The sequence below is a fragment of the Echeneis naucrates genome, chromosome 8 (genome assembly GCF_900963305.1).
Source record: "Echeneis naucrates chromosome 8, fEcheNa1.1, whole genome shotgun sequence".
Lineage (NCBI taxonomy): Eukaryota > Metazoa > Chordata > Actinopteri > Carangiformes > Echeneidae > Echeneis > Echeneis naucrates.
The window spans coordinates 9,093,877-9,121,065 of record NC_042518.1 but is presented as its reverse complement, the minus strand read 5'-3'; the positions used below and the strand labels follow the sequence as shown (position 1 = coordinate 9,121,065).

Sequence of the window (27,189 nt, the reverse complement as noted above, 5' to 3'; positions counted from 1 at the left end):
CGAGCTGCGATCCAGCCAGGCCGGAAGCCCCAATCCCACTGCTTCCATAGACTGAACCAGCAGGCTACTGCACAGCCCCAGATGGAAATACTGATTCCACTCTAACCACATGGTTTATTTCAGATTTTGATTTTAAATGGGCGTCGCACTTGGCCTTGCACCTTCCCTCTCTGTATTTTGTGATTTTATAATTTATTGTTATGCAAGGATTTAACATACCAGTAAGTAGTAAATTTTATATACTTTTTTTACTGACTGAATATTATCCGTTGAATAAAAATATTTCATTTCCTGCTTCTTGGCTGCAAAATGACCGCATTTAGCCCAAAATTGTACATGTGGCATGTTGTCCATTATCTTGTATTGCTATAATTTTAAAAATAACAGAACAGGATGCCTGCTGGGTGGAATAAACTGATATTTTAATACAACGAGCTGGCGAAAAATACGTAACTTTAAATTAAATATTATTTTTTTAAATCAATATCGTTGTTATTATTAGTGGCACTGAGCAATAATTTGACACGAGCAACATTTTAGTATTTTTCTAATATATTTAATTTCTAATCGACGCTTTATTTGCTGCTTTGTTTGTAATTCCATAATTTTTTTTTAAGAAAATGGTCTTTTTGTGCTGTTGGTGGAAATTAAAAATATATATTTTTTATTGTTCTAATTACGTATATTTTTGTGAACTTATTGGCGGGGTGTAATGTTGTTGTCCTGAATTCAAAGCGGAGAATAACCCGGGCAGATGCTGTGGGATGGTGGGGAGGGGGGCAGGAGACGTGCTTCTCCTCGCCCCGGCAGCGATGCACTCTCTGTCGGATAGCCAGTCAGAGACGCCCCCGCTCGTCTCGCTGCACGATCCGACCGCAGCTACACAGCCCAATTTGATTTATCGCTTTATTTTCTGCTTTCGGTTGGATCCTGCAAATGCAATTGACAGCAGCATAATGAATTGCGTCAGGAGCGTCGATCATTTGGAGGGATTTCTTTCCCTTATTTTTACAGAAATTACGGCGTTTTTTGGTGGCAGGATTCGCACCTTTTCTGGGTGAAGCGATAGAAAACAACCGTGCTTATTATCGCCATTGCAACCAAATTCCTGCTAATGGGCGATTATATTACATTTTCAACGCAGCAGCCTCGCAAATAGCGAATCATTTTATTCTGAGGTTGTTAGTGGATATATGGAGCGGGCTGAATGCAACAGCATGGCGAGGAGAAGGTAATGGCTGACTGCATAGCACTTTCTCAGTGTGGAGACAAAGGCAGTCCTGACGGGCGGCCATTCACCTTGGATCTCTATTCAGTCCACAAACTGAGGACTCAGCTATCATGCATGCAACGCCAAGGCTTTCTGAACGTTTCCAACTTAAGGACCCATGCAGGCGCACACACGAGCCTGTGGAAGCTTCAGACGATCAGACTTTATCCCAGGGACCTTCAGCAGGGAGGGATTTTATTGTTGTTGATGTAGCACTGAATTGTAGGCTAGGCTGTTACTGGCTACATGCGGAGATAATAGTCCTCAGTGTGAAATAGCCTATATGATCAGAATAAGCCAGCACATTCTCATTCATACGGTTTGGATGTTTATTTTGTAATTTAATTCATTGTTAAATTGTGTTTTTATCTAGCTGGGGATTCTCTTCAATCCTTTTAAGAAACCCTTTAAAGACCCCAAACTGAGAATTTATAATATCCAACCACACAAAAATCTGCCATTTGGGATTTATTGATTTGAACTATAAAATTAAGATGCCCTCTTCTACCTTGCTTTATCTTTGTAATCACTCAAAGCCATCATACATAAATGGGGCTGTCACATTAAGGTGGATGTTGCAAAAACTAAACAAACAACAACAACAACAACCAAAACCCAACATATATTTTAACAGTTAAATAACATGGTATTTCAATTTCATGGGAATGCCCCCCTCCTCACCCACCCCCTCTTTCTCTGTTATCTCAACTAAATAATGCTATTTTTGTGGCATGGAACAGGATGTAGCCTGTAATGTATTTACTACTCCATTTGATTACCTGACCTGAAATAGGTCAAGGCAGATGAAGACAGTGAGAGTGCAGTTATTCACATGCATACACACAGTCATCCACGAGCGCGCGCGCACACGCACAGGCACGCACACACACACACACACACAAAGAGAGAGAGAGTCAATCCATGCCTGCAGTAGCTGGTGCATCTCTGTTATGGAGCGGTATTTTAATGATGTTCTTTCATTAAATATCAGCTCTTCTACTTTATGATTTGTTTCCAAACTTCATGAATGGAAAGCACAAGGTCAGTGTAGGAGGATCTAGCAAATGGCTTAATCATTGATGCTTTCTTTTTAAACCAATAACCAGTGTTATTAGAAGATGGGCTGTTTGTGAATTCGCAGAGGGGGCAAACCGAACCAAATTCGGCGTTTGTGTTGCTTTTTAAGATGTTATCAGTGCGGTGTAAAATGTGAGGTGTGATGAGAGCTGGATGGAAGTGATAGGAAACAAAACGCCTGTATCAGTCCGAAACAAAAGAACGAGCAGGAGAAAGCAGGCAGCCTTGTTCACCTTGAAATGTAGGCTGAGTGGGCTTCCATCATTTTTATCCCACCCCAAAAAGAGACAACACACGATTCCTCCCAAGCAAATAAATAAATAAACGAATATTACACGTTAATGTGCTTACCATGCGTTTGGGAGAGAGTGACAGCTGCTGACGTGGTGGTTGAATGGGCTGTGTTGGAATAAAAATAAAATCTGATTGGAGCATTATTAAATAGAAACATAGAAACCTAAAAAAAAAAATTTGTGCCCGTGTGCTCGTCGTGCTCGTGTAAGTGGAATATGGAGTGCTCTTCTGCATATGATGCATATCAAGGCCTGTATCCCAGGCTGATCAATAGGGGCCGGGGCTGGAGCTGAAGCCCGGCTCAGTGGGCTGCTGGATGGCTCGCTGATCGCTCGTATCAGCGGTGACTACTTTTTGCAGCATCAGTTTTAGGTCGAGGGGGAGCTTATTTACAAGAGAAACCGTGACAGGAGAAGGAAGGTATAGACTACAACAACAAAAGTCAACGGAGCTCTACTAGAGATCTCTTTTTCCTCTGACATGCTTTTCAAGGATGCAGTGTCAGAATTTTGCATCGTGTGATTCTTAACTTGGCTTTTTCATACATTTTTTTCCCTTGATAATGAAAAGTGCTTTGAATTTCTTTTGACAGAAAAGATGATCGGGGGCTACGTTTTTGGCTGGAGAAGCCTGCAATCGAGTGAATGCAACACATAGACCTGAAGGAAAGGATTATTTTATGGGTTGCATTTGATTTTCCTGACCTACCCTATCCGGAATATCGGATTACTCAACATTCTTCGGAATGGAAGGACGGGATTTCGCTGCTCCGGCGCACCTTCTATCAGAGCGGGGCGCCCTGGTGCACCGAGCCGCCTCTCGGATCGCTCCCTCGGGCCACAGCTCTGTACAGCACGCCGGTCCCTTCCCGCCGGGGAAGTACTACCCCTCTCACATACCAATGGCTCCTCACTCAGGTTAGTCAAACATCTACGTTTTTTTTTTGTTTGTCACACCAAAATGCACCTCCTGAAATATGTTTCTTTTTTTTATTTTTTTTGTTCCCATATATGCAACATTTATGTCTGAACGCCGGCTGCTGTGAAGCCTCAGCGCGCACAGGCGATGGCCTGGATGTGTGATGTAGGACAAAGATGATTCTTATTTTTTTGCACTAAAGAAGAGAAAGACGAGGCTGCTTACTTTAAGTCAGTGGATGCTCAGATGTTTCACTATCCAAATATCAGCGAATAAATCGGGTGAAAATTGATTTACACTCGGCCTGCGATCAGGAATTTGGATTAAGCTGAATCAACATTTATAGCCTCAATATCTCAAACGCAATAAAGGCGTCTTTGTCAAACAAATAACCATTTGATAAGTTGGGTAAATGCCACGGTATTTAAAAATGGCATTTGAGGTCTGTTTTAGTTTGCACGTAGGGGAGTTGGACAGAGCACATTGGCACTGGTTTCCCACTGGCTCTGGAGCTGAATCTGAAATGAGATTTTGTCATTTCACGTTAAATTGACAAGTGTCACACCGATGCCATCACTTAACCATATAAAAAAAAAACCGCCAAAAAAAAAAAAAAAAAACCCCCAGGCCACTTTCAGGACCATAGCAATCACATGAAGGAGCTGGATGAGCAGGTCTGCTTGGTTTAGAGAGAGAGATGTTGGAGGAAGAGCAATGTTGGAAAATCCTCCTCCTGCACTGGGCTTCAAAGTGTCGGAGTGCAAATGTGTTCACAGTGCGTGCATCAGCTTTAACAAGTGACTTAGGTGTCTTGTGCAGGTTTCCAAACATGATGAACAACCTTACATCGGAATATGCTCAGCAGAATTCAGATTTACTTTGTAATATGGACACAATGGAAGAAGAAACACTTGCACAATTTAATTCAATGACCCCCCCCCCCCCAAAAAAAAAAAAAAAAAAAAACTAAAAAAATGCTCCGTTTTTCTGTATTTTTGAAGCTATATGAGCCCTTTTATGTAAATGATAGATTGAATCCACCAAGAGGTCTGAAATGTATGATAACAAAGAGCTATATTTGAAAAAATGCACAGATGTTGCCATGGATGGGATTTCATTGTGCTGCTGTGATTTTGTTTTGTTCACCTACACAGTCTAAAATAAAAGACTGCTGTAAATAAATCACATCAGTAGCACAATGATTACATTAAACAGTCAAACCTTTGAGACTATATCCTTTGACATGTTGGTTGAAAAAAAAAAAATACAAGTTATTTTTTAGAAGCTGGGGACGCTGGGGTCAAAGGAAATGCAGCTCTTTAATGTTCATATATGTAACATGTATCAGCTGCATTCATTACTGAATTTTGTGGGCTTCATGATTCTGGTTGTTCTCAGTGGTTAAATACAGTATAACATTTTCTACAGTAATTTCTATTCATTTGTTATCTTTTTTTGCGTTTGTTTATTTCAGTTTTTTTTTCCCAAATATCTTATTAAACTGTTCTACTGTTGGCAGTATTGTGGCAGGAAAATCAAATGTATTATCAAATTCATCGTGTTTCTGAAAGATTCAGAATTCATTTGCAAATTTGTGCTAAACATGAGAAGTAATTAGTCATTCAGGAGAATTCATGGGTGCTGTTCGCCATTCATCTCCCACCATTCATGTTTGCTTTTGGCAGTACCGAGACACACACACACACACACACACACACACACAGAGTTCCTGGGTCCATATGTATTTTTTTTCCTTATAGATGTTTTGTTGAGAGCATGAAGGTTAATGGTGGCCACAGGGTACTAGTGCCAACCAGATTTGGTGTTTCTTTTGTAGTGCTGTGCTGCACCAACATGAAGACCAACCCTCCAAATGTCTTCACTGTTCAACGAGCAGCACAGGTGGTTTATTGTTCTCCCCCAGTCTCATCAGTTACACATGGGTGTGACTGGAAAACAGCCTTTCTGATATCCCCATGATTTGGAAAACAAGCTAATTCTTTACATGTTAGGCATTAGATTTGATCCACGAGAATTATTTAGTTATTGCACTGTGTCAATGTATGAGCCTTGATTTATTATTTTAATAATATTTGAAAATGTCAAGCATGTCACAGTGTAAAAAGGTGGCTGCAGCTTGAAGCATAATTCACTATTATTCATGGGATACACTTTTAAGACCCTAATTCATCAAAATAGTAAATATTGTAAATTTACAACCTACGTTACATATATTTTTTTTCTTGCTTTTTGAAACCTATTTTAATTCATTAGTTCCAGTTGTAATATAAACAAATCTTATCTTTTCCAATTTAGATACCTTCAGCTGTTAATTTTATTTATTTATTTTGAAGTACGAAGACAGGCCAGTTGTCCCCTGTAAGAACAATCAAACACTCATAGGTTGTCTGACCAAACTGGCCCCAGACTGTTGTTCATCCTGACAGGGCAGGTCATTAGTGTCCCCTCAAGTGTCCCATATGCTAGCAGCATTAGCACAACTGAGCATGTTGTTTGCTGAGTGCATTGGATCCCTCCAGTTTCTCTGTACTTTCCCCCTGGAGACTAACTTGCACACTGGTTTGCATGAATACTTTACAAAGAGCATGAATATTTCAGGGTTGATGTAAAAATGCATTCAGAGGCAGGTTTCTGATGCGGCTCCTTGAAAGGGCTCCTCTGACTTTGCGGAGGTATTTATTGTGAGAGCTCCTGTCACCCTTGCTGCTGAAAAGAGTGATGGCAGTTGCAACACCCTCCCTTGGCAAAATCCCTTGCCAGGTTACAGAATTTCAACATTATTTCGGGGGAAAAAATTTCCTTTCTCTCTGTTTCGCACAGACTGGTGAGTTTGGTTATCAACAGGCAACAACAGAAGCAAACATACACTCCTACCACTCGTGCTATGTTACGCGCCACCAGTGGAGATTCTGTCAGTGCACATTTGCCTCTGTCCATCTTAACCTACTACAAGCAAGTCATTTGTAATGCATGTCAGGTGGTCGATTTATAGTTTGTGCTTGCACTGTGTTCTGGGAATGTGTCATTGGAACAACTTCTCTCCCTCTGCTCACTGAGGCACAGACCTGTTAACATGTCTAATGCAGTTTAATTCAACTGGTTCATTTACAAGGACTTTGAAATTGTAAATTTATCTTCTGCTGGCTCTGGCAGAGGGTTGGAGACAGTCTTCGCTTGGCTGTGAAGACCGGGATTCAGATGTTGGATAGTGTCAGAGCAGGAGACACAGTGGAGCTGTCTTTACTGCTGGCATTTATGGCTGGGGGGCTCATCTTTCAGCCATATTGTTCTGATTAGTGTGCTTTGGCTGAGGTGTGGCCGTGTGAAAGCAGTGGGGGGGGTTCGGACCCTGTCCATGGCTGAGCTCTGCTCTAAACACCCCATGTAATCAAAGGTCATATTTGTGTCATCTCTCTCACTCAGCCTCCCCTTCCTTTACATGTCCTCCGTCTCCCTTTTCCTGAAGCTGCACTCTCTCTCCTCCCCTCCATTTCTCTGTCTCCTTTCTTTCCAGCAGGAAGACCCTTGTGTCTGGGAAGCGGTGGTCTTCCTGCCACCTCTGTTTTAGCTACCCTCCCCAGCCCTGGGCCATTGTTGCGGACCCCAGCTTTGTGTGTGTTTTACGGCTGCTGTTAAAGATAAAAAACAGTCCCTTCCACCCCCTTTATTGTTTTCTGGTAGGATGTCCCTGGCATTCCCTTGGTTTTTATGTCCTAGCTGGATATCCGAACAGCTTCCCCCTTCAAAGGTTAGCTGTGCTGTCTGCCTTCTCCCCCTTTTTTTTCAAAGGGGAATAAATAACTCTACTGAGACTTTTATTGAATGTGCCATTGCTAGAGTATCCCATGGGTCTGTGGTTGTTGGGAAGATGCTTTAAAGACAAACACAGGTGTTTGGTAGAGTCAGTAAGGAGCTGGTTACAACCGGGGTCTTTAAAAGAATAAACCTCAGTGAGTGGGTGAGGGTTATTTGTGGGAAGGGAGGCTTCTCTTTCTTGTTCTTGTCCTTGGAGCTCTTGTTGTGAACACTCAGAGTTCGCACCCGTCTCAACTTTGCTCTTACCTAACCCCCCCCTCACCCTCCCCCAGTCCTTGTTGACCCCAGATGAAAGTGGTGACTGGAGTGTGTTGCATACTCAGCGTAATTATTCAGCAGCACAGCACCCAGCCGCACTGGCAGCCTGTGCCAGTCCCTTCTTTCTAAATCTTACAAAATCTGGGGATTGGATTAGAGAAATTCATCAGGCGAGACGTACCTGAATGAAAAGAAAACTGACATCTCGAATAACCCATCTTAAATATTACATTAAAGGGTTTCTTGTATCTGGGAGCTGCTGTGGTGAAAGCACAGTGACAGAACATGGGTCTTGGGCCAAGTTCCATTTGGCTCTGGCCTTGTATGCACCCGCATTTGCCGCAGCTCTGCAAAACAGAGCAAGAACCTTGGCCTGTTGTTGGGCTCATTTGTGGATTATTGTGAGATGACACAGTTCAAACGCGATGTCACAGGAGTCCCCATGAATAGTGAAGGTGTTGCTTGGCCTTGCCCAATGATGCCACCATCTGTCACCTGACAGTCTCACTGGAGGCCCACTTGCAAGGGCACAAGTATCTTTCAAAGATTAGTTAATTGCATAGTTGAAAATACTTTTGGGTGTATGCCCTTACTCAGTTTGGAGTAAATTAAAAGCATGAGTAAAACAAGATTTTCCATAAACATTTGTGAAGCGTCTTCAGAAAGTAAGAGCTTCTGGTATTCAATACATTCAGGTAACTCTAAAGACAGATTAGATGTGAGATACTGTTCAATCAGCTTTCTCTCTTTGAGTTTCTCCGCTCGTCATCAAAACTGTCCACAGAAACTAAAGGGCTTGGGCTGAGTGGAAAAAAAAAAAGCCATGAGGAATTTGGCTAGTGAGTGACTGTGCTGCCTCAGAGACGGACTCTTCAAACAGACCGCCACCCACACTACACCGTGTGGCACGGTGCCACACAGCCCTCGCCTCGAGCATGGGGCGTGTACACAGGACAAACACAAAGGAGACCCACGGGTGAGAGCAACGGGCAGGGTAATACCTTCATGTATCATATTTCGGGGCATTGGATTTCAGAACCTTCCCATCTATTTATACACTCAACATGAGGAAGTGAGAAGCTGCATTGAAAATCCAACAGGACTAGGGAAGTCTTTTGTTCACTTCCCATGATGAACACACACACCAAACCAAAAAAAAACAAAAAAAAAAAACATCTGATTGAAAATGTATTACTGAACGATTGATTAGACTGCTCCATTTACCTAAATTTAATCACTGCTGTTTTGTTTGTGATTTGGATCTCTCCTCCATGCTTTGCTCTTTTTTCTTTTTTCTTTCTGTCTCCCCTCCACGCTCTCCCTCCCTCTCCCAGTATCAAGCTGCCTCTCATCAGGCAGCCCCAGGCCCACCTCAGCGCATTGCCGTATTGCATATGACAGCTGTTAGACATTATTAACGGCTGAAGCGGAAAATCCAGATTACTTGTTTTTTAATTTCAAATTTATTATTGTCATCATCCAGTGAAAGGAACAAAAAAACGGGCCGTTGCCCTATTGTTGTTAGCAGATTTGTGGTCAGTCACAATACTGTATGCACATGAGTGTAAGAGACTGTGTGTGGTTATGTTTGAGGGGGGTGAGTTTTTTTTTTTTGCATACATGTGTGTGAATCCTGGGCTGTATTATTCAGCTGCCCCTCCACCCCCGCCAGCTACAGCCATGGCACCCTGTGGTTGGCTGTGAGGCCCAGACAGGTGCATTGTTAACCCTCTAACGTCTGAGTCTGTCCCTGCTGGATCTGCTGCTCCCGTTCCTCACAAGATTTCATGCTCACAATGCAGCTTGTGTTGCATTCACAGCAGCCCCAGCAGTGCTGTGTTAGGTGTGCGTTCAGTCTCCAAACAAGCGATCAGGAAAATCACATGTTCTCATTTGCCATACGACACAGCATAGCATGCAGGGTGTCTGTCCAGTTCTGCAAAGACTCTACAAAGAGCGGGTTGAAGTTTCTGCTGCGCTTTAAAGTGTTATTAATGTATGGGAGTCATTCTGAGAGGGAAACAATGGCACAACACAGCAGTTGTTCTCTGCGCGGCACTTCCTTTCTGCCCGTGCTTGTTTATTGTTGTTGCATATTCTCTGCATTTTGAGTTTCCCTATTTCAATTGGCTGACTATGATCCATAAATGTAGATGGTATGTGGTGGAGGGGCCAGGAGGGAGGGCAGATAAACCCGAATAATGGGCCACAATTCGGTGACTGTCAGCAGAGCAGCGGGCGGCGGTGACACGCAGTACCAAACAATGAGGTGTGCTGCTAAATATATGCAGAGATTTGCCATTAAATATACATGCAGTATGCCTCTCAAGGATGTGTCAGCCCTTTTGTGAGAAAACAAAGATTAGCATCAGGAATTCTATTTTAATAAGTCTCTTGGGACCATCCAACCAGCTGCCGAGTCCTCAATCCAAAGGGGACTTGTTGCGCTCTCTCTTTCTTATTTTTCTTCCTCTCTCTCTCTCCGTCTCTTGCAGGGATTTCTTGTGCTCCTCCTGACACTGATTAGAGCACACACAAAAAAAAGCTCTCTCTTGCCCCTTCATTTTTTATTTTTTTTTGGTCAGATCACTTCTGTTACACCACAGATTCTTTCATGTCTACATGTTATCTCTTTGATGAACCTTCTCTGTGCCCTGTCCACTCCTCCCTGTGTCCCACCCTGTCCTTTTCTTCTCCATTTATTATCATGCCCTCTCTAACCCAGTACCTTGGTCTTGGTCTTTAATGTTGTTTTGTTTTTTTTAGGGTCTCTTCTGCCTGGTGTGACCACTAGGCTACACTGCCTCCTCTCTCTAATTCTGTATGTGTCCTGAGGATCTGGGGCAAATGACTGGCTCCTCAGCAACAGATGTGTGCTTGTCTGCTGGTGCTGCATGCATTAGCTTCCTCTGCTTGCCATGCACGGCCACTGACCTACCCTCTGGTGGATGTGGGGGAGGGGGACTGAGTGAGTTGAGAGAAAGAGAGCGGCAGACAGACACAGAGAAAAAGGAGAACGACAGTCTAGAGACTAGATGCACACTGTCATATGCTGTCATACACTTACTGGTGCATTGCAAGCAGACGCATACAAAGGGACACACACACTCGCACGTCTTATGCACTCACACATCTTGCTTCCCAGGAGGCTGTGGGGCCAGTGGGACAGAGCAAGCTTGAGAGTCTGGTTCATCTGTTTACATCTAATTATAGAAACAGGACTATTTCTGCAACCACTGCTCCAGCTTTTTTATATTCTTACCAGAGAAAAAGTGAGACAGAGAGGAGAGGGGAGGGAAGGAGGTAGGGGGACGGGGAGAGAGAGAGAGAGAGAGAGAGAGAGAGAGGCAAAAGCAAGGGAAAAAACAAAGCTTTGACAGGCTTTTCTCACAATGGTGAACAGTTATCTCATCCCCTCAGCGCTGCTACAGTCTGCAGGCTCTGAGTACAGTACGGCAGGAAACAGAGGAGGAGGGGGAGAGTGTCTTGTATTGTAAGCCCTCTCATCCTCATGTAACATGAATGTGCAAATTTATGAGAGGCGAGAAACAGCAAACAAGGCTGTGTATTTTCCCCACAAGTCGCAGTTGACAACTAATGGCCCTGATGAAAAAAAAAAGAGAATAATTTCGCCATCCCTGCCCTGTGGGCTCTCACTTTAACCCTGCAGAAAGTGCTGTCCATCACCGCAGTCTAAATAAAAGGAACAAAGAGTTGATGTGGATTAACGTTGTATAAAATGTATCTCGTGTTAAAGAGACAGGGGCAGTAGGGTGGTTAATCCTCAAGCTGGGTGGCTGACATCCAGCTGAGGGGCTGTTGTTAACCAGGGACGCCTGGTGGGCAGAGGTGTCTGTGAAGGAGACGCTGGACTGCCTGCGATGCCAGGTGAGAGTCAGAGTGAGGCAGCGTTGGGCCTTTGGGTCTGGGCCAGACAGATTGATGCCTCTTGCAGGAGTTTTCATGAAAGGCCCCCAAGGCTAAACGCACATGCACAGCCTGCCGGATGCAACCTGAACCAGGTGCTGCCCATCCCCCACCCAAATACATAAACCACGACATAAAGGCTGCGTTTGCTTATTTATACTCCATGACCACTACCACCTACCCCCAACCCGTTTATTCTGAGACATGGCAGGCAAATTAATTGGCTGTGGGTTTGTAACGTATATACTGAGATAAGGGCACGCTGTCTGGTTGAGGTGTAGCGTAACGGCTGTAATGATGGCTCCATTGTGTTGATGTTGAGGGGGGTAGTTAGCGGCACAGCCGACGAGGCCCGTTGCTGGAGGGTTGGATAGCCTCTGATTAATAGTGGAGAAAGCTTTGAAGTGACACCCAAGTGCACCGGCACACAGGCTAATAGCAATACCATCAGTATAGCGACTCTTGGTCTTCATTAGCTAATGTTTCCCCAGCGCTATCTCGCCACCCTCCCATCGCCTGCCTGCCTCATCCACAGGGATCTCTAACATTTTTTTTTCTTTTTAATTTTTGAAATGATTCTATGATTTCATTGTCATCTTCTCTTCTGTCATGCTTGGTAAAATAGGATTTTTCTTTTCCTTGAAGACAATGGAGAGGTACGGCAGAGTAAGCACAGAGCTGCAACGCCCAGGTGAACTGTGGCACAGCCTTAAAGACTCACAGGACGAATTTAACACTAGAGGGACATGGCTCCGGATTATTCCCCAGGATCCATTTTGATCTCCTATACTGACAGACAAGCTACAGCTGTGGGTGTGTCTCTGAGATTGTGCAACTGTGTGCGAGTGTACCGAGGTGGGGAGGCAGGGTTGGGTCCATCAGCTGTCGGAGTAAAGTAAACTATTAGTAGTGGGAGAAGACAGTGTTTCTGGTGAAGAATTAGAACCACTTCTAATTGCAGTGAGGTTGAGCTATGATTACATGCTGGCTAATACACTGACAGACCTCTCACTTGGCTGGCTCTCAGAATGCTGCTGAAATGGCTGAATGCCTTTTGGTTATACAGCATAATGGGAGGGTGTGTGGACACAAGTGCCTACGTGTGTGTGTGCTTGTGATTAAATTTGCCTTTATAGTGGTTATTTTTCTGTTGTGCTTTTTGAATGATTGTGTGAGTTATGCATTTTTCTGCCATATGTGTATGTGTGTTTGTGTTTTTTGTCCGTATTCTGCTTGTTTTTATTTTTATTTTTATTTTGAGTGCCTGTCATTATTTGTAGTGACGGCAAGTTTTCTTCTCAAATCAAAACTCAGCTGGTGCAACTGTTTACGAAGGAAGTGTGGGGTTTTTTTTTTTTCTTCTTTTTTGTGCACTTGAGTTTTTGTGTACAAGTGTGTTGTATTCGGGAGTGTGTGCATGCCCACGGGAAAGAGCAATCAAAGGAGTTGTGTGGTGGAGAGATTGTATAAAAGGAGCGAGAGCAGAAACAAGAGTGGCAGGCAGCTGAGAGGGCAGCATGTGGGGGTGGACGGGGGCCTGATGCAGGTGCCTCTGCCTTTCCTTCTTCTCAACTCCTGCGTAAGGTTGTTGTGGGATATAGTAAATCCACCTGCTTCACTTACAACGCTGATTAGCCCATATATCTGTGACAGCAATCAGAATAATAACACCCAACCATGGATTTATACAGCGTTATACTGCAGGCCTTTTGCATAAATAAGCAGGTAAGAGATCTGAGAAGCTGTGTTCATTTTTCACCCCATAATTTTAATTGCCTATTTTTTGCTCGTGGAACAGCTTGTTCTCAGGTGTGTTGACGCCCCCGTTTGAGAGAAACTGTGGTTTACTGTTTTGCTGGCAAGTGCTGTAAATCACATCGCCTTCCTGGCATATGGGGTGACAGTTACAGGAGTGTATCTGCTGTTTCTTCATCAGGCCATTAGGCTTGTGTTATGTCTCTGTTAAACTTGAAGGGATCCTGATATGACTGTGGTTTCTACGTAGGTCGGAAGGTCAGGGAGTACTTTCAAAACAGCAAGTGGACTTTTGCTGCGTTGATTACTGCCCAGGTTAGGCAGAGTCACAGAAAGGCTGTTGCCTTCTAGTCAAAGGAATTCATTGGAGGTCATCAGGGGAGCACAGCTTCGCAAAAAAATGGACCTGATTGTACACAGGTGGATTCTTTTTTGTGCTGTTGTTAGGAAACATAACACATTATGAGTTTGGTTTGTTTTTGGCGACATGAAATGTCTGGACTTTCCCAGCTAATGCGTGACAGAGGATTGAAATATGTGGAGAGAAGTGGTCATCCGTGTTAACAAGACTTTACCAGACCAGAGCCGTCTGAACGCACATGGAAATTGGATGGATCAATAGCTCTGGTATGATGGTAAACTGAGCTGTGTGGGAAGAGGATGGTTCTGTTAACTGGAAAATATGATGGTGCAGCAGTTGTCTGTTATATTGGAAAAAGAATGTTATTTTAGCTATATGGTCCCCAATGTATGAGTGGGTTTTTTGGGGGGAGGGTGGGGTGGGGGGGTGCGTATCCCCTTTTGACATATCTTCTTTCAGATAGTGGAGCTGCTTTGAGGATCGATACTGACACGCTGTCTACACAGACACACAAGGACACACACACTTTAACATTTACTGTCTCATCTGTCAGTTGACAAAGTTTTCTTCAGCTTCGCAGGTTCTCTCACCAGCTGAGCAGATGGTGAACATTCAGAATAAAAGCAGATCCTAAGCCTTTAAGGATCTCCGTCAATCCGCCAGTCACTGGGACCATCCTGCACTGGGTTCACGTTTCTCTGTACTTCCCAGCTCTCATGGTCAAGTCAAGGTCCCCACCCTTCCCTGCACTGGTCACATATGTCCAGCTTAATGGCAGGGCTATTTCATCGCATGTCCATTTGCACACACTGGAACTGCAAAATAAGGCCACTGATGCTTGTTGTCACTGCTCACCTTCTTTATATCGACATGAAACTCAGAAGAAAGCTGTGAACTCAGCAGTGAACGGCTGCTCTCCTGCATCCTTGTCCACCGCATGACACCCCACTGTGCGTATAGCAAACGCTCCAAAGAGCTCATTTCTCATCTTTCCTTCATTTGTCTCTTTCGCTTTCTGCATTTTTGCAAAGGCTCTACCTACCCCAAGCCCCTCCCTCTTGTATGTTTTATGTGACAGAATGGGCAGGATTTATTTCAGCACGCGTGCTTGGACCCTTTAACGGGGCTGGTTTGATGGTGCTGCTTTGAAGCCTGCACCACTTTTAACTGTAAGTGATTTTATGAGACGTGCTTCTGTGCTAGTCAGCCAGGCTGCTGCGACTGGTGGAGAGCAATGGGGATGCCATTCCAGCACACGCCATCTGGGAGTGTGCACACATAAAGTTTGCATTCTTGTGTATGTGAGTTTCCACATATGTTTGTGTCAGTGTGTGCTTGCGTGTATGTAAAGAGTGAAGGGTGGTTAGCGCAGGCTGTGGAAGGAAAAAAAGTTTGGGTTTTTTTTGAGGGAGGCCTCGTACTGCCCCTGCCCGCGTCTGCTGATTTATGGGCTTGTGAAGGAAATCTCTCATTTGTCACTTTTCATCTCTTTTCTCCACGTCATCCTTTTTTTTCTCTCTCTGTCAGTGGAATTCGGCTTTTCCTAAAATCTCCCACTGCTTCCAAGAAATGGAGAAGAAAAGGGAAGAAAGGCAAGTGAAAGGAAGTTTTTTTTCTCTGTATCTGGTTAAAACCAAAGGCAAACAAATGGCTTGTGTTAGTGGATGTTTTAGTAAATATTCATAGTTTTACAGTATGCTGAAATGTTGACATGCCAGTGTAATGCAGTTTGTTTGTGGTGAGGACGCGTGTCATTAGGTAGTGTTTACTTTCTGCCAGTAAATAATTCAAAGCTTGTTACAGTGCCGCCCCTGCTGAACTGTGGTTCCAGCATCATTGTTGGAAATGGAACATAAAAACATGAAAAAGAAAAAACACAACAAAACAAAACATTGTGTCAGAATATTTTGTGCTACATGTCTGTGTGTGAAGAACATTTATGGCCTCAGGGACACATACACACAGGTTTGCTGCTAACCCTATCTGCTAACCAGTGCTTTACCACACTGAGGTCACAGTCAGGTCAACAGTCCGATTGTGTCTGTGTGTGTGTGTGCGCACTTATTGTATGTTTACTTACCAGTGTGCACCTCACTCACTCAGGTGCCAGCTTTAAATCTGCCTCACCTTCTCATGGTCTGCTGAGGACACAGTGAGAACGTTCAGAGTTTCACCCTCTTTTCCAAGTGGGGGGAGGGAGAGAGTAAGGGTTAGAGGGGAAGAGAGATAAATGAGGGAGGGGCCTTAATGAGAGCCCTAGCTCACATGATTATGGGACTGGCTGATAGAAATCAGGATCTTTCTCAAAGAAGTCAATTTGCCCCCTCCCCTCTTACCTAATTATGCATGGATTGCTCCTCTGGCTCTTTACTGATAGGACTCGCAGCTTAGCTCGATATGCAGACTCATGCTGCCTGAGTCTTCTCGGGGTTGTGTGTATTGTCAGAAACATTTGTCAATCTGTTGGCAGCCTGCTTTAAACTCAAAGCCATTAGTTAACCCAACCCCCCTTCATCCTTCTTCGCACCTTACAAGCAGACAGCCGGTACCAGACAAAGCCGGGAGAGGGCTCCACCTTGAGAGGCCTCTCTGGTCATTAGTGCATAAGAGGCTAGATGATGGTTGGACTCTGTGGTCAGAGTAAATAAGCAATGTTGTACAATGTCAACACGACCAGGCGGCTCCTTCACAGCACCCAGTGTTGACATAACTGCTCTCTTATCAGAGGAGTGCAAAGCCCAACCCCACAATAGAACACTGTGCCAGAACAAATTCAGTAAGGAGATAGAAACCACACTGCAACACACAAATCCACACGCACACACACCTATAAACACACAACACACACACACACACACACTGTCTGTGAGGGAATGCGCTGCATGGAGCTACAAGTCAAAGCTGCCGCTACTGATTCAATATTGCATAGAGCAATGCATAATTGATAAAACAGGACTACGCTGCAGAAGTTTTATGAAGTTACGGTTCCAGGCAGTGCAGGCAAAACATGCCACCAGAAATCTTATGTTCATGCGAGTTCATGGAAATAATTTGGTGTTTAGGCTTATAGTTATCTCGGTAAAGGACCTGGATTCAGCTCAACATGCTGCTCATTCTGGCACGTAATGAAGGCCAGTCTGACGGTCATGAGTTCCGCCATCAGCCTTAAGTGAATGACTGGTTTGTGGAAGTTGCAGCTGCAACTATCACTTGTGTGAGCTTGTGTCAAGTGGAGCAGAGAGAGAGAGAGAGAGAGGGAGAGAGGACACAGAGAGAAAGCCAATCTTGGTTTGCTTTTCAAACCTTTGTTTAAGTACCTGTGTCACATTTGCTATTTTTCTGTGTCAAAACATTTCACCAGGCCTTCTTCCCCTCATTGCCTCACATTGCCCTAATAACTCTTCTTTATTTTCCCTCCCTGTCTCTCCGCCTCCCCCTTTCTCTCCATTATGGTCCCTGCCAGGTCTAGTCTGAGCTTGGCTTGCTTGCACTGGCGTTGTGATAACCTGCTGAAAGCTGTTGCTCTCCCGTTGATATGAGGACACCCAGCTGAGGTTTCGCTGCGCTCCCTCTCCCCTCTCTCACTCCCCAACGATGGCTCTCCGTCCTCCCTCCACAGTTTCCCCAAATCATTTCGCTAGTCAGCCCCATCACATAGCTTGAGGCCCATAGCTGTCTTGAGGCCGGTTAGGTGCTGACATGTTTTATAGCCAGCCGAGCTAAGCATATATTAAAGAAAAATAAGAAAAGCCAACATGTGCTTTCATAGACACACTGTTCAAAGTCAGTTTAATGGTTAGTCAGGGATGCTGTGTTTTAATTTGAGACTCCAAACACTGCCAGAAATACTGTTGAGCATGGCCAGTTGGAAAATATATGATTTTGATTTTCATGCTGCTAACATGTATGTATAAACTGCTGGTATTTTAGGGTATCCATTTATTGTGTGTGTGTGTGTGTGTGTGTGTGTGTGTTTGGGGATGTGCTGTGGCAAACAAAAATGGCAGCTGCAGCACATCTGTTAGGTTCAATCAGATGCTCCTAGCCTCTTGTAACCCCACTGCCCCGCCCTTCTCCTCTCTGCCATTTTTGAGTATAACATATAGTGTGTGTGTGTGTGTGTTTTGGGGGATAGAAGGAAGTCACATCCAGCCTTCCCACCTGTCCAGCTGGCTAGATGTGATCACTGCAAAGGGGATAGAGGTCTGTGGTGATAGAAATGCAGCCATCCAACCAGACAGATGAGCCACGAGCAGTCGATCAAGATGGTACCCCCGCCCCCCCATTTCCCTGGTTTGACCTTGGATTGTGCTTTCTTGACTCAGCTGGAGTGGAGGGGAGGCTTATTTTCTTTTAATGGCTGTCCTGCTCAATGTTACATTTCATCTGTTCATTTTTTTTATTTTTTTGGGGGGGGGTAAAGATGACCTCCCCTCCTCCTGCAGATTGCAGGAAATGCTCTTAGTTTTACTCATCTCTGCTCGAGTGTGTTGCTGCAGATGTTGAGCAGGCCCGGCAGCAGCATTCCACGGATGACCAGTGTCAGCAGTCAGGAGACATAGCTCAGCTTTAAAACCCAGTTTGTCAGATGCATTTCATGCAAGAATTTACTGTGTGATTTGGCTGACCTTGTATGTACTTTGAAATTGTTATCTGCTATAGTGAGAGAAAAGGTGGTTATCTGTATGGACGAGCAGGAGTGTCCTTATAGCGAAGAAGGTTTGTAACAAATGCAGTCAAGGAGACACACATGTAGTCGTTACACCATGTTCTGTACAAGGTGATACTGGATATCATTTAGCCTCAGCTACATAGGGTCCTTCCTCCCCCCAGTCTGTAGGTTATCAGAACAAAAATGCTTACATTTGTCTTGGCCAGCTCCCTAAGAATTAAACATTTCTCCTTTGTTCCCTTTGTGAAGCAATGGGAAATTATATTCAGAGCTGCAGAAAGACCTTGGACTGGCATGGCGGCTCTCTGCACCGTTATCTGCTCTGTTCTGTCTCTGCGCCTCTGACAGGATACATCAGACGGAGTGAAGCCAGAGCACAGAGCTGCCTTTTGTTTCTCTCACAGGCATCACTCCGGGACTTTATCATATTACAGGCCAATCCAGGAGAACTCAAAGGACAGCCTCAAAGCAGTCTCTCCAATCCATGATGTCCAGTACTGCCCTCCGTGACCTAAAGGAGGCGCCGAGCCTCAGATGGAAGAAGGATGAAGAAAGGATGGGAGGACAAAAGAGAGCAGGAGATTTCAACAAGCACTAGTTGCCGGTTGAATATTGGGATGCTGATTTATGGGCGGTTCTGACAGAGGGAGGAGCCAACGTGTGACTTCTCATAAAACAAGACGTTCATTACCTTCCTAAGCTTCAGGAAAACTGACAGATGAACAAGAACAGAGAAACAGCGCCAATCAGATGTGGGACCTGGAGGGAAGGTTTTTTTTTTTTTAAAACCCAAATATGAAGAGAAAATGTTACAATTTTAAAGCATGTGGATGACAGTAACTGAGGGAAAAGGGCGAGGTGATGAGAGAGGACAGAAATATGGAGCTGAGCAGCTGGGGGAAGGAGGGAGAGCAATGGCAGGATGATGGAGAGGGTGTGAAGACGGAAAGGGAAAACTGGGAAGTGGAATGAGTGATGGGGCTCAAAGTTGCAAAGGGAGAACAAGGGATGAAAGTGAAAAAGGGAAGACAGGAGGCAAAATCTGCCCCGATGAATCAAGCTGCTTGCAGATTTATGTGGTGTTGTGGGTATCATTATACATCCAGAGGAGATGGGGAGGCTCAAGCAGTGTGACGCCTATGGAGTTGTGTGTGTTTATCTGCGTACGTATTCTGCCACACTTTTATTCTGCCTCCTTGCGCTGGTCATGTTCCCTCCAAAGCAAACTGACTTGTGAGTTCAACAGAACACACTTGCCTGTGGTGCGGTAACATCCACCCACATCCACACGCCACTTTTCCAAAGTCTATCTATCCAGCATCACTGGTTGAGAGAGGAGAGGTTTAGACCACCCAGGACTGGGTTGTCAAAGAGCTGCTTTGATGTGGCACAAGCATATGTGCAGTGCATGGGTACAATCTCTGCTAAAACACACTCACAAAACACAGTTTTACTGCCTCCTGTGCGGCATCATTACTCCTCGTCACTGGAGCAGTGGGATGCTCAAAGGGGGAGAGAGTGAGAGAGAAAAGGAGAGAACAACAGTGAGGCAGCCACCTCCTGTGCCAGGCAGTGCCAGGCTGAAATACTGGAGCCGTATGGTCACCCTGAGGGAGGGGAAACCTGCCCAGTCTAACCACATCTCAATTAACCAATTAAGTTCAAAAGTTAACAGGGGACTAATTAGAGAGAATAGTGCTGAGCACTTGATTTAATCGTTCTTTTTCCCACTACCAGGAATGTCTGCATCCGTGACCTGGCTGGCTGAGTTTGGCTGCATTGGCCGAAACATGGCACGCAAGCTGCCGTTAGTCACCCCTCCATTCCCATGGCCAGAACATAAAACCAATGGATTTAGACAGATCAGTCATCAGCTATAAAACAAACCAGATCCAGAGCATTCAATGTGATTCCAGTTTCCAGTGGAACAGGAGAAGCATGAAAATCCCATTTTGGGATCTGGAGATTGAGAGACCTGGAAGAGAATGTTAAAAAGTAGAGGACAGTTTTTAGTCATATCTAATGTGGCGATTTCCTGTTCAGCCCCTCGTATTTGGTCTTGCAGATGGGTTTTAATGGATGCCAAATGGGAGGTTTAGTGCGTCGCTATTGGCCTGTTAGTCTCTTTTTAACACCATCATAGTAAATGTCTTGTGTTTAGGTCTTGGGGCTACAGCGTGCTCCTCTCGTTGACAATACGCCTCAGGCGGAAAGTGTTTGCAACTTACCACTAAAAGCACAAATTTTATCCCTGTGTTTAGGGGAGCTATATTGTCTGCTACGACCAATAAAGGATATGTGGGCTCTATGACACAATTTTAGGGGGGGCTGCTTTGAGCCCCGAAGCCAAATGTAATGTGCTTGGAATCAGGCTGACAGCTAGATAGAGAGAGAGGTGAGAAATCCCTCTCTGACTTTACTTGTTCTCCAGTGGGGATATCTTTGTGCTCTGATTTGGCAGTGGGTGGGGGGTTCTAGTTGAAGACTGTGGCAATTTAAGTTCCTGCACGGTTGATTAACTGTGTGTGTGTGTGTGTGTGTGTGTGTGTGTGTGTGTGTGAGAGAGAATGAGGACGAGGGCAAGAGTAGTCTTAGATGTCAGGATTCAGTTTGAGGGGTGAAGGACTCCCCTGTTGTATGTGAGGCCCTTGAGGATTCCTCCTCCTCCTCTTCACCGCCTTACACTCATCCCTTCCTCTGTGAGATTCACAATGCTGGGAAGAAATGTGTCATTAACAGGGGAGACCAAAATAATGTTTATGGGCTCAAGCAGCACTGAAATCATTTTCCATATCAGTGGAACTGCATGGGCCCTGTGGGGGAGTAAATCTGATTTTCTCCTCTCTGTGCCAATGGGAAACATCATGGGAAAGAAAACAGATTGGATTGTTAGAGAGATGGCCTGACGCAGCTGTGGGCGGCTCTTTGTGTGTTTGGGTGTGTTGCTGTGTATGTGTGTATACCATGAGACTGATAGGACCAGAGAAGGGGAAGAGAAAGCAAAATAAAAACTGCGAATGTTTAGTGTGTTATGTGTGTTTGTGTGGATGAGACAATGAGATGGATGAGCCCCACTATGGTAATCACAATTTCACGCCCCAGGAATAAACAGCCGGGACGCAACGAACGGCCCTGAAATGCTCTCATGTAACAATAGGTCACTTAACAAGCACACTCACCGAAGTTTGCACAGATAACAAATGGTTCTCCTTGAGGAGTGTGTAGCTTCCCCATATGCAAAGAACATAGAGTCTATGGCCCCTGAAAGCTTACAGCCAAATTTTGAGCCTTTAATGGCCCTTCTATAAGAGACACTTGCATTTTATTTGAATCTAGAGACAGAAAAGCAGCTCCGTTAGGGGGTAGTGTGGAGGGGGATTTAATAAAATAAAATGCTGATGGAAATAACAAGGTGGTGCTTGGAGAGAAAACACTTCATAATGAGAGAGCAGTCCAAGCAAAACTGCAGCGGTCTGTAGTAATATGAACTTCCTGTTACATCATGAACATTTAAGCTCTCAGAGAAAAGGACAAAATGACCGAAAACTGAGAGCGCAGTTTTAGTGATTTTTGTGTTGTGACACTGCTTTCCTTGTATGCTCTATTAAATCTGTGTTGTGGGTGTAGGGAATGTGAGTGTGCATGTGTGGGTGGGTATAAAAGGAAGGTAATGGGCCTTGAGCTCATTTGTCCTGGCCTGGTCCCGTTGCTGTTTTAAATCCATCCTCCCACCTCATGTGTCCCAGCCTGGAATGCCTGCCTGTTCTCCACAGACGAGGCCAGTGACTCAGCACACAGCCGCACTTTCACACAAAGCTCAGCACATAGGTCCAAACGACAAGTCCAGACTTTTGCCTTATTTACCCCAGCCTTTAGTCTCACCATTAGCATCCTGAAGACTTTCTGTCTACTTTCTCTATTAATCTGTCTATCAGTCACAACCAAACATGTGCTTTACTTTTCACCTCCTCACCTTTATCTGACTTCTTCCTCTCACCCCATGGCCTTCATCCACACTGTTCTTACTTTGACCGTGTGAAGACTCATTGTCTTTTAAGTGACGCACTCCCTGGCCTACCCCCAAGTAAATAGCTGCACCGCTGTTGTGTGTCCAGAGCTTCATTTCCTGTGCCCATAAAAGGCCTCTTTAACAGGAAGTCTCCTACAGCACAGTGGTTAGCATCATCATCAGTTCTCTGTTTGAACCCTGCGTGGGTTCCTTCCAGGTGCTCTGGCTTCCTCCCCACAGTAGAAAGACGTGCACATTAGGTTAATTAGATGTGAATTGTTGTTTGTCTGTGTGTCAGGCCTGTGACAGAATGGTGAAATGTCCAAGGGTTTACTCTACTCTTGCCTAGTGTCAGCTTGGATGGGCTCCAGCCCGCCTGCGACCTCACATCAATAAATGGTATAGATAAAGGATGGGCGACAAAGAGAATGGATGGCGGGAAACAGATATTGGTGTGATGTGTGCTTGTTTTGTTTGACATTACTCCACCTCGACATGAAGAAAATATCCATCAGAGACATTTCTTCTTCATCTGTTTTCTCTGCAGCATTGTGGCCTGTGTGAATCCATTGTTGTTTTCAGGCTCTCCGCCAAACTAGGACAAGCCAGTTGGACTAATTAGTTTAGGATTCGAATTCTCTTATCCCTATCATGTCAACTTGTATATTGTATAAACAGCTGGGTGAAGTGGGCGGTGTGCTTTGGTTGACCTCTCAAAGCCAATTTTATTTGCATAGCACTTCTGCAGAAAAAAAAAAAAAAATTCCCAGAATCCCTTTTACCACGCCATCGCTTCAATCGGGAGCGAGTGGCTGACCACGAAGCCGCTCTGCAAACACAGGCTGTCAACTTTAGTGAGACGACAACCATACGCGCGCACAATCGCACACAAGGAGGCTCGCATATGCTCAGCAACACACACTCCCACTCTCTCTCTCTCTCCGCTGCTCTTTCGTTCTCAGAGTCTCACACTTCCTCACACCCTTATCTACACCTCTAGTCTAAACTCTGGCCCCTTACCCCTGCTCTGCTCGCTCTCTTCCTCCATCCCTCCTTCCAACAGCTTCTCCCACTCCCTTTCCACTTCTCCCACCCCCGCACTGACCACATCCACTAAACTCACTCCACAGGCACGCAGTGTGGAGAGTGTCGGAGGCGTGCGCTGCTGCCACTTTCCCCCACCCCTGCACTCGGCCCAGCTCCAGGACCGGACCGCCTGCTCTCTTTCTCACTCATCCTCTTCCTCTCTCTCTCTCTCTCACCCCTGCTTCTGATCAGACCAGCCTCCTACTACAGTTTGTAGGGGCGCCCATTCCCACTCCCAAAGCCCCGACATCCTACCACCCACACCAAATGCGAAAGGGGCTATTTGTAAAGCAACCAAAACAAAGCAAGAGTGAAAAAAACAGCAACAACAAAAAATAAACCAAAATAAAAAAAACAAAGCAAAACATTCTTGCTATAGTTGTTTCTGAAGTGAGGAGGAATTTGGCTACCAGTTGCACTAATGTTTTCAAGATGACTTTGACTGTTTGAAGGAAATCCCCCCACTTTAGTAGCCATTTGAAATTCCTTCTGTGTTTTATTGTGAGGAAGTAGGCGCTGGGTTAGTCAGTGGCCCTTCAGGGTAGTGTGTGCAGTCTGTCTGGGGCCGCTGGTGTGTACAGTTGCCCAATCTAATCCTGTTTCCCCATGTAACTGGAAAGGGTCTGAAAACTCAGTTGTGTGTTTATGAGTGAATATGTGTGTGGAAAGTCTGGCTGGCTTCTTCATGGGCGTCTGAATTTTTTGGGGCAGAACATGGAACTGCATCAGTAGGAAAGTCTGATGAGAAAGAAACTGAATTGGGAGCGAAACTCTCTTACCAAAAGACATCCTGCGCAATATGTTTTTACTAGGTAAGTAAACATTCAGATGTCTACTTAATGTTTTCTGTCTCCTGCTATTAGAGAGCTTCCTTATAATAATCAACTTTTAAAGAACCAAACTATTAAGACTCAAATTTATGAGATTCTTGAGTCGGAAAACTTGAAATCAGTCAGTCATGTTATGTTATGTTATGTTATGTTATGTTATCAATGCATGTCCCGGTCTCCAGTCTTGCTATGTCAGACAGTTAACGCGGTGCCAGCAACAGCTACTAGCCGCTGGATTTAAACAACCCTTGGGAGTTCTAAATGTTTCTTGTTCTCTGTTAGATCATCTAACTCTCAATAATACTAATTTAATTTATTTGAGAAACAAAGGGAGTGTTTTTTCTTTTTGCCACAGGACGTGACAGAGGGAGTGTATGTGAGCTGTAATCATTCAGGGTGCCTTGTGAAGAGTTACAGAGCCTGGCTGCCACATGGCACTGACCGCTGACTGTGCAAACTCAGCTGCCTTGTGCTCGCTGACTCCTTCTGTGACAGGAGGTCTCATAAACTAGTGGTGTGTGTGTGTGTGTGTGTGTGTGTTTCTATCTCCTGGCATTTCTTCTTCCATCCAGTCTTCTCCAGTACCTGCTGATCATCGAGCTGTGGAGAGCAGGTTGATACAGTCACACCTGCAATTTTCTCTCTGTCTCTCTCCTCCTCTTCACCATCACTTTTCATCTCTTGTTTTCTATCTGCTGTCCATCCGTCCCTCCAGGCGGCCGTCTGCTGATAAGACAGAGAGCCAAAGACTACCTTGGCTCATTTTTCAAGAGCAGACAGGGAAATATGATGTATGGTGAAATAATTGTACTGTATTTTCGCTTAGACAATAGGCATAGTCGTAGATGTGTGTGTGTGTGTGTGTGTGTGAATGGCCATGTATTTCTTCAGGAGGAAATTTTGATCTGATTCCCAGCATTGAAAAGAACAATGTGCTGTGGGAGGGTGCTTGGTGTCTTCTCAGCCCCCCCCCCCCCCCATCCCTACTTGGCCCAGACTTGAATCCCTCTACATCCCATTATTGTATAATTACTTCTTTAAGACACCAAACAACCACTGATCCTTGAGTTACATAAATGTGTAGGGGTGCTCATCAGAGCAGATTAGTGACCCGACCAGGGCAAAGATTATAACAACCCCCCTTCCCCCTAGCTGTCTAACAATTGAAACCTGATTAAATGCTAGAGAAAGGTGTGTGTGTGTGTGTGTGTGTGTGTGTTTATGAGCTGAACTGCTTTGGGTGGGGTTTAAAGGTGGGTTGCTAGAGCTGTTGTTGCTGAGCAGCATTCTGGCCAAATGCATCTGCCCACTGCTGTTGTAATGGCTAGCATTCAGCCTCCCTGCCTCGAGCGCTGTTTCTCTTTCGTTTCCATGACAACTGAGCCTTCTTCTCCCTGCTCCGCCTCTCCGCCTGCTGCTCGCTCCGTGCCATCCAGGGGGGCCCACATTACTCTGTGTGTGTCTGTGTGTGCACGTTTGTGTTGTTGGTATTGCTGTGCACAAACTGGACTCCTACACACCCACACTGGAGCAAAAACGATAGCACTAGTTTACACCTCCACCTCCAGCGGTTCTGCAATTTGTCTGTGTTTGTTTCTTTGTTTGTTACATTTAAGCCTGTATGAACACAACTTTTTGAGTGACGGTGTCAGGATGGGGATGTTTAGGTGTCGGGGAGGGAGGTCAGGTTGCCCCATCCTCATGCTCCAATCTCCTTTAATTCTTTAATAGGATTAATCTTCATCACTGTCAGGGATCGGCACCGATTACGATGCATATGACCCGATTTTCTTAAGAGCCTAAACAAGTGCAGTGTTAGTAGCACTCAAGAACCTGAAATATAAATAAACACAATTTCCAGCATAAAAAAAGAGAAAACAATGCAAACAAGGAAAACACAACTTAGAAGAAGGTGACAAAGCAGTAGCAGGCCCCTTGGATTCATGTCACCGGTTAATAAGTTGCTAAATAAACAGCCATTGCTGAGCGCTCGTCATGACTCAGACCTTCACCCCACTTATCCTCCGTTGCGTTGGTTTGCACCCAAATTGGAACTACCCTTGCGCTGAGGAAGACTGACCCACTTTTGGAATCTGTGTGCTTTCTCACCAACACCTCTGATTCATTAGGCTTTCACTTGGTTCAGAGAGTTCATCACACTAACACAGTGTGGAGGTGTGAGAATGTTTTGAGCAAACTGCAAAAGAAAGGCAGAGATTAGTGCAGAAGCATGCACAATATATTACATCAGCGGGAGGCAGAAGGTATGTATAACACGCAGGGAGGGGTCATTTAGTGTAAGTGAAAGGTTGTGGAGCCCGTAAAAAGAGAGTGTGACAGGAGGTGAAGGTCACAACTTTGTTATTCTGTACCTGCAGCTCAGATCAGTGGTCAGGCCCGCTCCCAGTCCGGGCCGTGTGGTGAAGCTGCATCACTTACAGGCTTGAGCCGTTGTTTTGTGTGAAAGGCCTTCGTGTATGAGTTGATCTGAGACCATCCCAAAGTTTTACTCCAATCCCCCTTCTCCCCCAACATGAGATTAAATTTGAAAGAGCTCCTTTCCTGCCATCTAGGCGTCCCCTTTTTATGTATTGCCTCTCCTTTTCTTGCAGGGAGAAGCTTTTTCCTTGCTTGGTGTGTGAAGAGGGGTTTTGTGGCTGCTCACTGTCACTCTCTACGTCTCTCTCTCCCTCTTTCGGGGGTGAGGCTGTTAATAATGTAGGAGGATTATCTGAGCTATCTGAGCCAGAGGTGCTGAGGAAAGCTGGGGATCCTGGGGGCGACGCAGGGAAAGAGGGGAGGGCCAACGAGTGTGCAGCGTGGAGGGTGGTGCCATACCGGGTGTCTGGATGATGATGGGGTCCTGGCAAGCACACTGGCCAATCCACCCCTTTA

At 45.0% G+C, this 27,189-nt stretch overlaps 1 protein-coding gene across 1 annotated transcript in view; it reads left to right on the top strand.

Annotated features, from left to right (window-relative positions):
* The first annotated feature begins 12 nt into the window (after positions 1 to 12).
* Positions 13 to 27,189, top strand: part of bahcc1a (BAH domain and coiled-coil containing 1a) — a 59,791-nt gene continuing 32,614 nt past the window's right edge. Inside the window, exons 1-2 of the mRNA XM_029508222.1 lie at positions 13 to 221; positions 3,234 to 3,558. Coding sequence (XP_029364082.1) covers positions 3,387 to 3,558 — 172 coding nt within the window. The 5' untranslated portion in view covers positions 13 to 221; positions 3,234 to 3,386. The remainder of the gene's footprint in view (positions 222 to 3,233; positions 3,559 to 27,189) is intronic.